The sequence below is a fragment of the Lampetra planeri genome, chromosome 7, assembly GCF_965212315.1.
Source record: "Lampetra planeri chromosome 7, kcLamPlan1.2.h2, whole genome shotgun sequence".
In the NCBI taxonomy this organism is placed as follows: Eukaryota; Metazoa; Chordata; class Hyperoartia; order Petromyzontiformes; family Petromyzontidae; genus Lampetra; species Lampetra planeri.
In genome coordinates, this window is record NC_136113.1 from 15,735,113 (window position 1) to 15,752,068 (window position 16,956).

General features: G+C 42.8%; 1 protein-coding gene across 2 annotated transcripts in view; it reads left to right on the forward strand.

Moving 5' to 3' along the window:
• Nucleotides 1-12,009: 12,009 nt before the first annotated feature.
• The window catches only part of LYST (lysosomal trafficking regulator), a 138,296-nt gene continuing 133,349 nt past the window's right edge, over nt 12,010-16,956 (forward strand). For both annotated transcript variants that reach the window (XM_078596535.1, XM_078596536.1), the window contains exons 1-2: nt 12,010-12,523; nt 15,049-15,154. In XM_078596535.1, coding sequence (XP_078452661.1) covers nt 15,077-15,154 — 78 coding nt within the window. In that variant the 5' untranslated portion in view covers nt 12,010-12,523; nt 15,049-15,076. The remainder of the gene's footprint in view (nt 12,524-15,048; nt 15,155-16,956) is intronic.

Below are 16,956 nucleotides of genomic sequence, written 5' to 3' on the forward strand. Positions count from 1 at the left end.
CAAGTCGAGTCGCAAGTCATCAAATTCATGACTCGAGTCTGACTCGAGTCCAAGTCACATGACTCGAGTCCACATCTCATAGGTGGGACAAAGTCATTGTTATGCAAGTCCAAGTCGAGTCGCAAGTCATCAAATTCATGACTCGAGTCTGACTCGAGTCCAAGTCACATGACTCGAGTCCACATCTCATAGGTGGGACAAAGTCATTGTTATGCAAGTCCAAGTCGAGTCGCAAGTCATCAAATTCATGACTCGAGTCTGACTCGAGTCCAAGTCACATGACTCGAGTCCACATCTCATAGGTGGGACAAAGTCATTGTTATGCAAGTCCAAGTCGAGTCGCAAGTCATCAAATTCATGACTCGAGTCTGACTCGAGTCCAAGTCACATGACTCGAGTCCACATCTCATAGGTGGGACAAAGTCATTGTTATGCAAGTCCAAGTCGAGTCGCAAGTCATCAAATTCATGACTCGAGTCTGACTCGAGTCCAAGTCACATGACTCGAGTCCACACCTCTGGTACATACTATGGTGTAAATGAATCGATTTTGAGAACGATGGATTTACCACGCAAGTTATGTATGGTTTTTTTCCCGTGTGTTTTTGTGCAATAGTGTAAAACTCGCCTTTTGCCCGTCCAAGGACGGGTGTATTGCAGTAAATCTGAAACTAGCAAGCGAAAAGCAGACCGCGACATGATATTCATTCATTGCTTCCATTCGTGTGACACAGACCTATTTAATTTAAAGGTTATAATCCCTTGTTCATCATGACGTCCTTTTTACTTTGATGTCTCGACAGCGTTGCGGAGATCACGTGACGCGAGGGTTTTGCCTTTGTAGTGAGGGTTACAAGTTGACGCCGAGGAGGGGGGGGGGCAGGCGCCTCGCCCCCCCATGTGGTGTGACGTCACCCGCTAACTATTATTAATGGGGGGGGGGGGGGTGTCCATTTGGAGGACGCTACCTATATTCTTTGGGTCTTTCGGTAAAGTTACATAGATAGGTTCAAAGAAAATAACAAAATCTACGACGTTTCGATCGCAACACAAGCAGTCGCCCCTTTTCCTGATGACGACCGCTTGTGTTGCGATCGAAACGTCGTAGTTTTTGTTATTTTCTTTGAACCTATCTACGTGACTTTACCGAAAGACCCAAAGAATATGAATTCCTGCAGTCACGAAAGCTTTAAGTCAAGGACGTCACCTGCTCATGATTATTATTGAGGGGGGCTGTTCGATGTGGAGTGGCGTCACTTGCTCATGATTATTAATGAGAGGGGTGGTTCTCCAGGCGGAGTGACGTCACCCGCTCATGATTATTAATTAGGGGGCTGGTCGACGTGGAGTGACGTCACGCGCGGGACACACAGACATTCTTTTCAACACGCATCTAGCCATCCGCTCGTTGAGGACGCCAGTCATACGGACGCCTATAAGGTGGTGAATAAATATAATTTACGTTGACGTGACAGTGTTCGGGGCGAGCGTCTGGCTGGCAAATCAGTGTCAGGGGTTTTGTGTTGAGATTCAATTAAAAGTAAAGAGTTTAGACATGCATGCACAATAATTGGAGACCGACTTAGTATCGTTTAGTACAACAAAGGCGGAAATCATGTAGAATTAGTGAAACAAAAAGGGAGGGGGCCTGATAATTTCGGACCGAGGAATGCAACCATATTGTTTCCCCATAAGGTCCATTATTTGATCCTCATGGCGGTACCCGGGGGTTCCAAATAATACAAAATGTCCGAGGCAATTATATATTGTATTTCTGGGACACTATTTTTTTCAGGGGTGTACTTAACTCCACGACTGGGGTACCAATCCGAATTCATTGCTACTCTGCGATGTCGAAACGCCAAACAGCATTAAAAAAATCCGTTATCGAAACATTTTACTTGGAATGGTGCATCGGGTACAGCTCGTCGAGATGAGTCGATTGCCTCATCGCCAACCATCAACAGACTAAAAATGACTGCATCACGGATATTATGCGAGAGCCGGGGCACTATGGGACTCCGGGGTACCGCCATAAGGTTCATCTGTCAAACGCGGTTTTGCACAACACAGCATTTTCCAGGAACTTAAACCCCCGCGTTCGGCGAGGTTTTCATGCCGGATACTTGTTTTTAAGTGGAGGTGGGGTGGGTGTGTGGTGTCAGTATGGCCAATGAGCAAGGTCGCTGCCCCAACACTGGACCTCTACATTTAAACTTTCCCCAACTTATTTGTGTCTATATGGGAAAATAATTGCTCCTCACCACCAATGTCAATACCTCATATTCACTGTATGATAACCAAATCTGTAAATGACAATAACAACAAAAACCCACCAACATAAAAAATAGTACAGGTCGGAAAACCAACATTTTCAAAGAACACACGAACACGTGCACAAAAGGATATCGGCCTCTGCACATTCCGTAACGAAGCACCACTATCTTCTTGGTTCTTTCGGTAAAGTCACGTAGAAGGGAAGTAATAAAATATTAGAAGAAGATGAATCCCTGCAGTCACGAAAGCTTTAAATAGAAGCACCACTATTTACCGGACTCTTCTGCCCTTTCCCTCTGCTTCGTGGCCTTCTACTTTTCACTGCCGGTCTCTGACGATGAAAACCCTCTTCTTTTGATCGTCTTGATGTACATCTTTCTCGTTCCGTTGCATTTCCTCGAGATGCTGTCAGAGTGGGGTACTTTATACGTAAATACAAATTGCGTTGTATGGAATGCGACTTTCATGATTCCAACCCTTAGTCAGAGAAGGGACTGCAAAACATTTTTGCTGACATTTGCAGGCCAACGTTTACTCACAACAAACCAACAAGCCATATTTGCTCCGATCGTTGCGTTCAATAAGTTCAGAGATAAAATTACATATTAACCAGAATAATGAAAGTTAGCTTTACTTACATTCATGTGCCTCGGTTTCTTTTGAAGTATTGCATGGGGGGTATACAACATTTTATTACAAATGGGGAATTGTGAATACAGTATACATATGTTTTACACATGTGAAATATATTGATATTGAAATTTACATTTTATTATGCTTGTGTACGGAATTTAGTTGAATTCTCTGCATGTACGATCATACCCTAATGATTATACACAGTGCAAATAAATGATTGTGTGCTGAACATAAACTACACATTTCGTTTTTGGTGATTGTGAAATTTTAGTGACGCTGTAAGACAAAGACGCATTTAGAGAAATGTCAACATCCTCTGTATAAAAAATATGCCCATAATACAGCAGTAGAGTTTTTCTTTTTTCATCCATATATTGTTGTGCAGGAAAAATTGCACGTCTAGCCACGTGATGCGCTTGTTGGCTTGTACTGCCTACGCGGCATTGATGTCCAACGTTTTACTCCGTGTTACTTCGAGCTTCCTCGGCAAGTGACTTCTTTCTGAACAAGCTTCCAGCACGTGGAGCGAAACGTCGGACATCAGGCAGCTCAAAATGTTGTACAACCTGAAAACACCTATACTGCTAAACCACAAAAAATCTACTTCATTGGAAAAAAATGGCAAATCTCGGTTAAAGACGAACTCCGCTTACTTTCCTTTTCTCGTTAAGCACCTGGCTGGGCAATCTTTTTCTCTTTTCTCCAAATTACCTTTGTACTCCTACTGCTAATGCATGTGACCGGCGGTGGGTCATCGCGACCTCCACAAAAGCCAGCTACGAGCAGCGGCGCCACATGTGATCTGGAGCTCGAAACCAGAGCTACCACAGCCGGGTAGGTGGTGGTGGATACGACGATCAGGGGTTCTCCTCCAGGTTCGTTCCTACCTGAGCCCGTGGTACATCTGAATAGTGAGCTGGAGGACCAGTTGTGCTCGAGCCAGGTCATTCATCTGGCAGACATGCCCAAATAATGTTCCAATTGTGATATCCATGTCGTGCGATGAGACGAAATTTGCATTTGGAGCCCTCACAGCAAGCAGTGCACGACATTGTCTCAATGAATGGTCCTGGAAGTTGACATAACATTACTATTTCCGAAGTCACTTTATCCACACATCCACAGCTTCTATATTCCATGTCATGAGTGTTTGTTTCATATCAAACTTATTTTCTATTTCAGACCTGTTATAAAACTCACGATGCCAGAGAAGACATTTTAACAATGTGTGACTGCTCAGATTGGATCCCGGGATTTCAACCGTGCCAGCTGAAATCTCGAACGTGGTGTTAGCACCCAGAACCACCCAGCCACCTCCACCACGTCAAACTGTAAACACTGCAGGCAAGGCAGAGCAGGCTCTCCCGTTTTCTGTGAAGCATGGCAGATGCGTGTTGTGTAACAGCAGACCTTGCACGAGGAGTGCATGCGGACAGACAATAATTCACATAATTGTAACATTACGTAGGGGCACGATCTAGTTGACACGTGTTGCTATTCATCAGCGATAGCTCTGTGAGGTTCGCTTCAGCATTGACCCATTTTTCCCGAAAGTAACGAATTGCCGGTATTAAATATATATCAACTCTTACCGACACTTCGTCACATTATCTGCTCCCAACACATTATCACCGTTCACTTTAAACATTTGAAAAGCAATTTTCCGTCAATTGATGATTTACAGAGGTGGTCTTATGCACGGAAACGTGCCTGTCACAGGGGGATGATAAAGAAAAGAAGACCGTTGCTCGACCGCCTCCCGAGTGTGGCGCTATAATTAAGATAACTCTGCTAAGGTTATAGGTCAAGGTAAGTGACAACTGTCTGCACTTGACGAGTGTTGATGGATCGCTCTGCTGGCGCTGCATTCAGCACACAGCGTGCAAGCAAAGCTCAAAATCAAGCCGGCATGCAACGGGAATATTCAGTTTAACACGTAGGCTTTCGCGACCAATATTGTTCATAATCAACGATTTTTGGGTTTAGATCGCGTTATTTATAAATGTGTCGTAACCCTCCACCACCCGACACGGCCAATCAGTAAAAAAAAGTGTCACGTTGACAAAAGACAAATAGTTCACTGCTTTAGCCCACCGGTGTGTTGAAGCGTGAAACCACAACATTTACAATTTGAGTACGACGTTTCGCTGGTAATTGCATCCAGCATCATCGGGCAATTCGCCAGAATGGTGAGGCTCTGCTGTGTCTCCCGTTCTTATATAGAGCAGCAGCAGGGTGACGTCATCATTAACTCATTAATTCATCAGGTGCAAAGATTTGAGGGGGGGGGTTATTGTAATTATATACTTGATTAGTAATAAGGCTATTGTTACGATGCGAGTTGTAGATTAGTAATCATTTGGAATGTGTTCTATTGTGATTATGCTACATTAATAATCAGTTAGTGCTTGTTTCCCTTATAAGGAATTGTAATGCATCTTATTTAATAGAACACATTAGAACACATTCCAAATGATTACTAATCTACAACTCGCATCGTAACAATAGCCTTATTACTAATCAAGTATATAATTACAATAACCCCCCCCCTCAAATCTTTGCACCTGATGAATTAATGAGTTAATGATGACGTCACCCTGCTGCTGCTCTATATAAGAACGGGAGACACAGCAGAGCCTCACCATTCTGGCGAATTGCCCGATGATGCTGGATGCAATTACCAGCGAAACGTCGTACTCAAATTGTAAATGTTGTGGTTTCACGCTTCAACACACCGGTGGGCTAAAGCAGTGAACTATTTGTCTTTTGTCAACGTGACACTTTTTTTACTGATTGGCCGTGTCGGGTGGTGGAGGGTTACGACACATTTATAAATAACGCGATCTAAACCCAAAAATCGTTGATTATGAACGGGAATATTACAAGACGTGGTGGCTCTGGTACACCGTGCCAATTGGTGACGACTTTTTTCCATGGACAGAATGTATTCATATAAAATAAATAAAGGCTGTGGTGTGTGACACTTGTGTAAGGGTAGTCAAATGGTTTTGAAAATGTAATATTAGATGTTTCGACGCATGAACACTTAAGGGTTTAATTGTGACTAAACGTACCAAGTTGGGCCCACGTCAAAGAGTGCTGAGTAGTTGTATGGCGTTTTCCTGACTAAACATATTGCAGTATTATAATTTATCTATTGTTATGATATTTGTCATATAACGTTTTGGTGGTCGTGATGAAGCTGCCCCATCACTACCTCCTGACTCGGCCCACCACTACCGCTGTTGAACGCACTCCCTCCCCACACCCCCCTTCCACAACCCCCACCACTACCCACACCACAACCCAAACCATTATACCCACACCAGCCTAACCCCGTGTCCGAGATGAAGGGGCAGGCAAATACAAAAATAGGCGGAGCCTAAATAATAAGGGGCGGAGCCGAAAAAGGAAAGGCGCGCACCAGGGCCGAAAGAGGAAGAGACGAAGGCTGCGATCGACCAGCTCCGTATGAATGCAGTGAATCGATTGGCGTACTGGTTAGCTCACTGCGCTAACAGACCCGACTACCTGAGTTAGATTTCTTTCCGGTAATATCAGTGGCGAGTGACATCCGTGCCAGTTCTGGGGCTACCTCTTCATCAATCCGCGATCACCGGCTTGGTGAAATGTGGCTAAACAAACCCCGATGGCCAACTCGGCATGGGGAGGCTTGGACGAATGGCGTGACAGCAAGAGGGCAGCTCCCATATGTAGCTGGCTCCCAACATTTATTCAGATCTGCTGCAAATGAGTACGCATTTGTATGATCATAACAAGTATTAAGATATTAAATAGAGGAACGCTATATTATAGAATGCATGTAGATTTAATAATTAAAACCGATTGTGAAACTAAGTGGGCTTGATTTCGATTTAAAGCTTTCGTGACTGCTGGGATTCATCTTCTTGGTTATCTCGGTAAAGTCACGTAGAAGGGAAATAATAAAATAATAAAAATAAAACATTATATTGTATTTTATTATGTTTTACTTTTATTATGTTATTATTTCATAATATTGTATTTTATTATGTTTTACTTTTATTATTTTATTATTTCCCTTCTACATGACTTTACCGAAAGAACCAAGAAGATAAGTGGGCTTGGGCAGGAAATGTCACGGGCAGGGATGCCGTCCACCAAAGAGATGGAGTGATGAAATCTGTTCGCGTGCAGGTGCTAAGTGACATCGCAGAGATGGCATCGGCTTGATGATGCCTTCATCCAGCAGTGGATTGACCATGGCTGATGATGTTGATATGCTTACTCACTCGCCCTGGTTGCCGCTGTCTGGAAGAACAATTTGCTTCATTTTCCAGTGACAAGCAGCCATGTGATGAGCCACACACGGGGCATTTTGTAATTTAGCCTCGAGTGTAGTCGTGCCTCCGCAACGGATTTCATACACTATGTCGCGGTGTTCGTGTTATATTCGTGACTAATGCAGCCTTCTATTAAAAGACGGGTGAATCAAGCAGAACAAGTATGTCTGGGATATCTGCATTGTCATCAGTGAGAGCAATCACACTCGGAGACAGAATCCATTACCAGTGCTTTCTAGCGGCATGAATGTTTTCTTTTGTAATACATTATAGGGCCCTATTTGGGGCGGTAAACGTTGTTTTAAAACCATTGTTCCTCATTGCAAGGTCTGTGGGCCATTGGCGGCCGATGGCGGTCTTTCATGCGGCCCTTGACAATACACAAATGTGAAAACACCCCCATCGTGCTGCCAACCCCCAATCGTTTCAAATGTGTGGTGGCCCTCACACCAATGCCTTATCGGCGAAAGTGTCCCCCCCTCTGAAAATTAGTGAAGAACACTGTTTTAAATAGTTATCCATTGCGAGCCAAGTCTAGTATAGGTTTTAAGATCTTTCATATCCTGCTCAGTCTCACAACTGTGTCTGTGTACACAACAGTCGTTTTGTCAATCCCCTGCTGGATGAGGGCCTCCCCATGTCATGTGGGTCATTAGGGGCTAATTGACCATACTTCACCATGTTCGTCCATGCAGGTTGGTAAAGGTGGGTAGCATAGACTAGGGAGCATCGAATTATAGACAACAATGTATTCTTCTGCATTGTCCTTTGCACACAATAACACACCCGACGGCCTATAACACCTGTGTGGTATGACAATCGCCCGTTCAAACAAACCAATGTCCAGGCTCTTCCTGCGTGACATCCGAGATCTGACAAGATTGGGCGCATTCCAGATGATTTGGTCATACTGCACATTATTTGTAGTGCCCTTCTAATGTATAAACCGGGCGACAGTTCACTGCAATCATTATTTTTCCAAGCAGACACGCGGCGTGAACATTGTGTTTGAATCATGTCTCAAACAATAAAAATCAATACGAGCGTGATACACCACTGTCCTTCACAAACAATGCAAGCTTGCAAACACATAAACAGCACAGAGCACAAAACACAATTTCAACTAAATTTGTAGCTTCGTGCAAAGCAACGGCGTGCAGTATTTTAATGTTTTATTCGTTTTATATGTGAGTTTGATTTTCGAATTCTTCTCCAGTATGGACCAATAGCTATACACATAGGGATAATCTCGTGTCATATTTTCATTGCGTCTAGCTATTAACTTAGCACCACGCACACGTACTTCTGTTGACTGTAATCTTCCTCGTGAGTGCAAATTGGAAATGTATTTCAGAAGTAAATATTAATTCATTCTGACATCAACAGATAACAAGTTCACATTGGCAAATATAATTACACAGAGGTGATGTCAAGCTAAGTATAATATACAAATGGCATGCAATACTATATGTTTTCCTCTGTTTAAAATGTAAAAATGGAATGAGGATGAGCCTTTTAATTACTGTTTAAATGTACATTTAAATGAATGTGTTTAATTCAGTGGATACAGATTACTGCACAGAGGCAAACCTGAAAGAACTTCATGTAAAATTCACAAGCTACAACATGGACTTTACGTATTACCATTGCAATCTGAATTTATAGAGCATCTAAATGCCACTTGTCACGTCACTGTGCAAAAAGTGGGACTTGTACATCCTTCCGACAAAAGGTAGGCTGTTCATATTTGTAACATAAGAAATTCAAGTTTTCAAGTAAATGTTGTTTCACCCGGTAAGAACGCATTGAGACAAGGGTAGGCTGTTTTACAAGAGTGACGTCGTTCACCAAAATGACAACAAAACTAAAATTAAGTACAGCAATGAGGCAAATGGAAATCAGGGCAAAAATCAATTGTGTCCTATGAGAAATCGAAAATATTACACAAACCTTAAATAATGTTAGATAATACATTTTGCTGGAGCATAAGTCACTTTAAAAGTGGGGATCAGTTATATGCCTTGAGCTTGGACTGATTGCTGAAGTGTGGCATTTCCTAATCCTCTGGGGCAGCAGTGAAGAAGGAGTCACCTCCCATGGAGTTGATATCATAAAACACAACACGTTACTAAATAACACTTCCTTTAAAGAAAACATATATAACGGACGACAATTATGGCAATGCCCCTTCTTCATAGCATGTAAATAAAGGCCATTGAGTGGAGTTTGATTGAGTGTGTAGTAGGAAAAGTCAGATGACGAGAGCAGAGTGAGTCCGTGGAGGATTCTTTTAATTGTGAGGTTATCCATGTGGTTGATCGGGATTGAACTGGAAGCCACCGGAGGGATTTGAGGATTGGGGTGATTTTATCTAATTTGAATGTGTCGGTGAGAAGTCTTGCAACGGCATTCTGGAGAATTTGGAGTTTCAAATACACCCCAAATGTACATCATACTAAGAGCATGCTTAAACCACTACGATGTATAATTACTTTAATTATCGGAGCTGATAATAAAAATGAGAATTTTTTCATAAGTAGTCATCTATTTGAGTGTGTAGCCAGCTAGCAAATGTGAAATATGCGTGTGCATTTTTCAAGCATCACTTTCCATCTGATGAAAGTATTTGACTGCATCATGCACTCAATTATATGTTCCAAATTGCAGCCCAAATTCCATTACAGCTGCTTTGAAATTCCCAAGGCGTCCTAGCACTTGTCTGAGTGTTTATAATGGGTTATGTCAGGAGAGCATATTTAACTCTCAGCCGTTTTGGAGCGGAAGTTCTGCCGGGTCTTCGATGCCCATTGTACCTCTCCTGAATTATATCCGGATGCTTCCAATGCCCCAGAATGTTAAAAAAGATATCGAGTAGATTACTCACTGCCTGCATTTGCACCAGCGAATATGTGTTTCTGTTGCAGGAAGCATTTGCATTTAGATGCAGACCGTACAGCTTACAGTACAGAATGAATTGTGTTGTATAAATCTAACTCTGTTCAAAAATCATATATCATACGAAATAAATATATCTCATTGGCCTCACAAGCATTTGGGAGGAGGGATTTTTTTTGCAGCAGCATTGGTTAAACGTAAGCAAAGGGTGGACTAGTTTCACCGTTCATTGTCTCATCAGCAGAGTCCGATTGCATAAATCAATGCTGGTAAACTGCCAGATGGCTATCGGCAAGTTTCTATATGGGTACTAGATCGACACAAATCTTTATAATACGTGACCAGCAATATAAATGGGTACACCATGGTTGGTCAAACAGCAGACAACTTAACTCAAGGTCTCACACGTCTAATTATAAAAAAAACATCAGACAATCATGGAAACACCACTTAAAAAAAATCAAGTTAACCATAAATTCGATATTTGGGGGGAAATCATACCACTGAAACGCAGTGTAGAATTTCATTCTGACTCACCATGTATAGGGGCCGTCCATAAATGACGTCACGCACCTGGGGGGGGGGGGTCAGACATTTGTGACGATGTGTGACGAGGGGGGGTTTGAGAAATGTGAAATCACATCAAAATGCGCAACTTTAAATAAATATATAATTGCTATAACAACACTAATTGTTATAACAACACTCCTACAACATCAGAGTGCAGCGCCACATTAAATACGCAATACAATGACAATAGTTTAAAGCGATTTGAAGCATGTTTTAATTTCAAAATGGAAATATGGTTTGGGGGGGGGGTTAGAGCTTTGTGACGTCATATTTGAGGAGGGGTCTGACTTTTTGTGACGCCGTGTGACGAGGGGGGGGGGGGTCAAAAATCGTCCAAAATCGCGTGACGTCATTTATGAACGGTCCCATAGCAGGTTTGAAATCCTCTTTTTGATGTGGCTGTCCTAGGAAATCGAATTATTCCCGGCACATTAAAAGTCCCGAGTTTTGTCAGTTGCATAATACAAGATTACGCATTTTAAATATTCTTCTCGCCTCTTCCAGTACATTATTGTGAGAAATGCCTCTTCCCATGACAGGCCCTGCTTATTGTTGCTGTAACATTTGAAGGTGGGAAAACTCTCAGTGGCAGGCCCTCATGCACATGTCCACGGGCCGTTTTAAAGTGAAGTCGTGGGGCCATTTAACCTCAACAACAACAACAAATATATTCTTGGTTCTTTCGGTAAAGTCACGTAGAAGGGAAATAATATAAATATAAAACAATACAAATAGTCACGACGTTTCGACTGCAACACAAGCAATCATCATCAGGTGTGAAATCCACAGCAAGAAAATCTACAGCAAGAAAATGTTCTTGCTGTGGATTTCACACCTGATGATGATTGCTTGTGTTGCAGTCGAAACGTCGTGAGAATTTTATTGTTTGATATTTTTATTCTTTTACTGTTTTATATTGTTATTATTTTATTGTTTTATATTATTATTTTATTGTTTATATTTTTATTATTTAATCGTTTTATATTTTTATTATTTTATCGTTTTATATTTTTATTATTTTATCGTTTTATATTTTTATAATTTTATTGCTTTATATATTTTTTTATTTATTATTTCCCTTCTATGTCACTTTACCGAAAGAACCAAGAATATGAATCCCTGCAGTCACGAAAGCTTTTAATCAAAAACAACAAAAAAGTTGCATTGCACCGCCCAATGTCATGCAGCAGGGGGCGCGTAGCCTCCCACTGGAGCCTCGTCCCCACGGACTCACGTGGGCCCGGGCACCGTCAGAGGAGGCCGATATCCGCGTTGCGTTGTCGGCGTGGGAGGGGACCGAATGTCGACACCCAATGCATAAGAGGCGGAGCGATCCCACGACGTTCCGTGGGGGGGTGGTGGCGGTGGTGGGAAGTGGTGGTTCACGTTGCGAACCGAGTGCCGTTCGCAGTCCCACACGCTACAGTCCACGCTCTGCGTGCGCAAGCACCCAGCATATCTGTCGGCAGACAGACGGGCAAGATAAGACGAAGAGGAGGAGGAGGAAGGAGGAGGTGGTGGAGGTGGTAACAGGCCTGTGTTGTACCGTGGTCCGCCCGTGTTCGAATTGCCCAGCATGGGGTGGTTGAGTGGGTGAGCAGCTAGCGTGGAGCGGACGAGGAGGAGGGCAACGGGGAGAGTGGTGGCGTGGTGGGTTAGAGGAGGTTCAGAAGAGGTGAAAGGGGGAGCCCTGTTCTGTACAACTCGAATGAGTGCGCGTTGAGGCGGTGTGGAGCAAGTGGGGGTGGCTCCGGTCTCTTGCCGAGGGGAGAGGGCACACGGAACGCGTCCTGACCGACGTCTCCATCCTGAGATCTCGACGCGGTGAGTGGAGGAGGTTGTTGTGTGTGGAGGAGGATCATTCAGCCAGGGACGCCGCAATGACCTCTCGCTTTGACAGGCAGACCGACCTACAACTCACACATCTCTCTCGTTGAGCTTCACGGGCTGTGTTAAGCAGAGGGGAGTGATGTTTGGTGTTGAGCCATCGCCGTTTCATGCGTGGCACTGGTTGGTAATGCTGCTGCTGCAGCTGCTGCTGCGTTGGCAGTGGTGCACGGCGTTTCGGGCAATGGGCCTCATTCAGGGCGCATAGATGTTGGAATGCGTACCGGGTTAGAGTAAGCGGCGCAGTGGTTTGCTCGCTGAGCTGTGAAGGCAGTGAGTGAATCGTGGCCCCGGGCAAATGTCAGTGGCGAGTGATCACGAATCCGGTCCTGCGTCTCAAATTCACCAATCCGCACCGACCAGCGTGGTGAAGTATGGTTAAACAAGGCGCGTGATTGACAAGGCGTGTTGTGGGGAGCCATCACCTCGGAGATCTGTTGCCAAAAGGGCTCTGAAATGTGTCATTGTTTTATACATTGTTGGGGGCCACTGCTGTATAGATCAGAATCCCTCTCTGTATGGCACACACAGAATACTGTTTGTGCACTTAAACATGTGTTTGCAAGTGGTCCCAGTATATGTTGAAAGATTTACTGATGGGTTTTTGTTGTTTGGCCAGCGATAGATAAGGCCACACAATGATGGTTGCTGGCACATTTAGGGGCCCTATGCAGAAATAATGTTTTGGCCCATGCTCTTTTTTTTTACTTACAAAAAAACTCCTCGTGGAGATGACAGAAGAAAAATAGGCAAGAGATGGAGATGTTGATTGGTGAGAGAGAAATGTGGACAAAAGATAAAGAAGTGTAATTCGAGGTGGGAAGAGCGATTCAGATGATACTGAAATGTGGAATGCATGAATGTTGATTTTCGACGTAGCCAAACGTGCTCGTCATAGGTGCGAGAGATTAATTCACTGATTGTGTTAAATGGCTTTTTTTATGCTTATTAGGATCTGAATTCGAGCCACTGATGCAATCATATTTGATCATGATTTCGGATCCCGCTTGAGCTACTTGGAGCACGACGCTTTTGTTTACTTTGCTTGTGCCTAGCGATACCACAGAGACCCACACACGGTTGTCAGAGCCTGGAGAGGGATCAGGCTACCTGTCCGATTCATTCGTTCTAGAATGTATTGGATATTAGTCCTGCTTAAAAAGTGGATTCGATCTTGGTTTTGTATTGTTGCGTTAGATAGCTTTGCCTCCGTGTTTCCATGTGAGTTTCATTCGCATACAAATGTTTTTTGCACGAGGAAATTACTTAATCACGTGCATGCATTTTTTAAATCTAATTGCATTATTTATCCTTTAATCCAGTGCAGAATGAATGCCAGTTAATTCACACTGTGATGAGAAGAGGTTTTCCCCTTTTTTCTGGCAACAAAACAGGTGTTAAGATGTTAAAACACCAAACTGAAACCTTTTACAAGGAATCATGTCTGCATTAACCACAATACTTGTGGTCAGAATGCAAACAATAAACATACTCTGATAATATATGCATTGTCTTTGAATCTGATTGGTCCATACCAGAGACGGCTTTCTTTCGAGCCTCGTCTCAAACGGTGTTAGACCAGAGGACGCCAAAAGGCGAACAGCACAAAGACAACGCTACTATCAGAGTAATGAGAGCACGGGTCAGCAGCTACATCATGGGACCTCCTTTGCCAGTACCAAAATATGATAATATTAAGCATAATAGTAAGCATATATTATCAGAGTATGTTTTTGGTTTGCATTCTGACCACAAGTATTGTGGTTAATGCATACGTGATTCCTTGTAAAAGGTTTCAGTTTGGTGTTTTAACATTTTAACACCTGTTTTGTTGGCAGAAAAAAGGGGAAAACCTATTCTCATATTTTGGTACTGGCAAAGGAGGTCCCATAATGTAGCTGCTCGCCCCGAGCCCTCATTACTCTGATAGTGCATTGTCTTTGAGCTGTACGCCTTTTGGCGTCCTCTGGTCTTGCACCGTTTGAGACGAGGCTCAAAAGAAAGCTGTCTCTGGTGTGGACCAATCAGTTTCAATGACAATGCATATATTATAAGTGTGTTTTTTGTTTGCATTCTGACCACAAGTATTATGGTTAATGCAGACATGATTCCTTGTAAAAAGTTTTCAGTTTTGTTGCCAGAAAAATGACCAATTTGACTTTTTATATATATAAAAAAAATACTTGACATAGCCCCCCCCCCAAGTCTGGAATTTGATATAATCCTTTTTGTAAAGGTGGTTCAGACTGGATGCACATTACTTACCACAGCATCACTTACATTCACAGATTAAATAAAAGGGCATTGACCCAGGTGACAAAGGGCACCCGTTATTCTGCATCGCCTTGAACAAATACACGAGTCCAAGCTTGGAGAAGTGGGCTTTGCATTCAGGAGGGTTATTATTTGAGCCGTTGTAGAGATATTCATTGCGATGCTCTTGTTCTGGTGTTTGATGTTAGCGCTGTGACTTTGAAGCCAGAAGAAGCGATGTACAGAGCCTCGGCACTCAGCCTGTACCGGGCGTGGGAGAGCTTCAATGAGGCACGATCTGCTGACGATGCCGAGGTAAGGCTGGGGGGGGGGGGTCTCGGGGTCTCCTTCAGGTTCCCACTATTGGTTCTAAATCAAGAGGTTTTACTCCAGATAAAAAAAAGCAATACTGCTTCCATGTTTGCCGACTGTGGGTGGATTTATGTAAAATTGCAATTGTGCTGCAAGCCACAAATGGGTGTGACTATTCTTATTTAATTCAATGCGTATAACATATTTAAACTTTGTGACATATAGGGGGCTCATCAGCATGAAGAAAGCGCTGATTAGTTTAATTGTAGGCTCTTTATTTATCTCAATATCTTCTTAAACTGTAAAATTTGCTGAAACGTTTGGGCCTGTAATATCGCTATCAACATGGCATAATCTTAAAGAATGTATTCGTTTTCCAGCATAATTAGTGAGTACTGGTAGGCACCGAATCAATTTCAAGTTCTAGGATGTTCATGTGTCTATAATTATGAGGCTACGCATGCCTTCAAGCACTGACCCAGACCACAGAACACCCGGTTTGGGCAGCAGTTTGAAAATTAAGATGTTTATACCTGAGCCTTGATAATGACTTTCTTTTTTGTATTTATTTATGTATGTTGAACTTTTTTCCACCGTACGTAGCCAACCGTGATAATCGGAGGTGCAAAAGTTTTTAAATCCTTTATATTAAGTTCGCTTGCTTGCTTGCTTGCGTGCTTGCGTGCTTGCTTGCTTGCTTACGACCGTGCAAATCTTTCGGTCGTTTTTTAACACTTCCCGTGATCCAATCGAGCTGACATTTTCCACACAGACTCGTTGTGCGTGACAATTAATTTTCGTGAAAACATTTTTCCAAAATTTTACACTGTTTAGGGAATTTTTTTAAAATATTTAATTACCAATTGCTTAATGCTGGCAGACAATCATCTGACCCATAGGTGGCAGCCATCTCAAGCCAGAGGACGAGAGGACTCTAGCCGCCACGCATATAAAGGATTTAGAGTGAAAAACTTTGTTTTTACGGGTTAATTTTTTTTTATGCTGATCTGACTACTGTCACTGGACAGCCGTTTTTGTCTTTTTCGAGTTTGCTGGATTATGGTGGAATGTGGTATAATAGCACTACTGTTTACTCGTGAGAAGTAATTATTTTACTAAAGTCTTCTTACAGACATGTGTACATGTGTTTCTTGCTAACATTCTCAACTGGTAAACGCTTCCTTCAGGAAATTGGGCAATGCATGGCTACTTGTGATAAAAAGATCAACATTGCAATATCTAACAAGAATTTAAATTTCAAACCGCGATCAAACTTGGCACCAGTGACTGTCTTTGTGCAGCACTTTTTGGGGATAGAGAGAGTTAAAATCTGCCCATGTTTGAACACATGACTAAAATGGCTGACAGTTTCCACCTTGTTCTCAGCTCACACCTTATGTATGTATGTACGTATTAATCTATCTACGGACATATTTGGAGTAAACAGAATTAGCCTTTGATCTGGTAAAAATAAGCATGGCCGTTTTAATCAAAGCACCTGTGTTTTTGTTAAAGCACAGGAGAAGAAATACATAAAAAGGCACTGCTATACTTTCATCTTCCACAGATCAGTCAGTTTGAACATCGAACGCACATGCCACATAGATGTTGAATCAGTTCGAGCTAATTTGGACAGCGAGAGTGCTGTTTCACACATCGTTATCAATTCTATGTGCCCTCGGTGCTTGCGGGCAAATGCCCGCGAATGATGGTAGCTGCTTTTTCTAGGCTAACAAAGCAACCTGGGTTTAACTATTTACTCCCCACATCAGAAATGTAATGAATCGTCGCGATTCAGGGTAGTG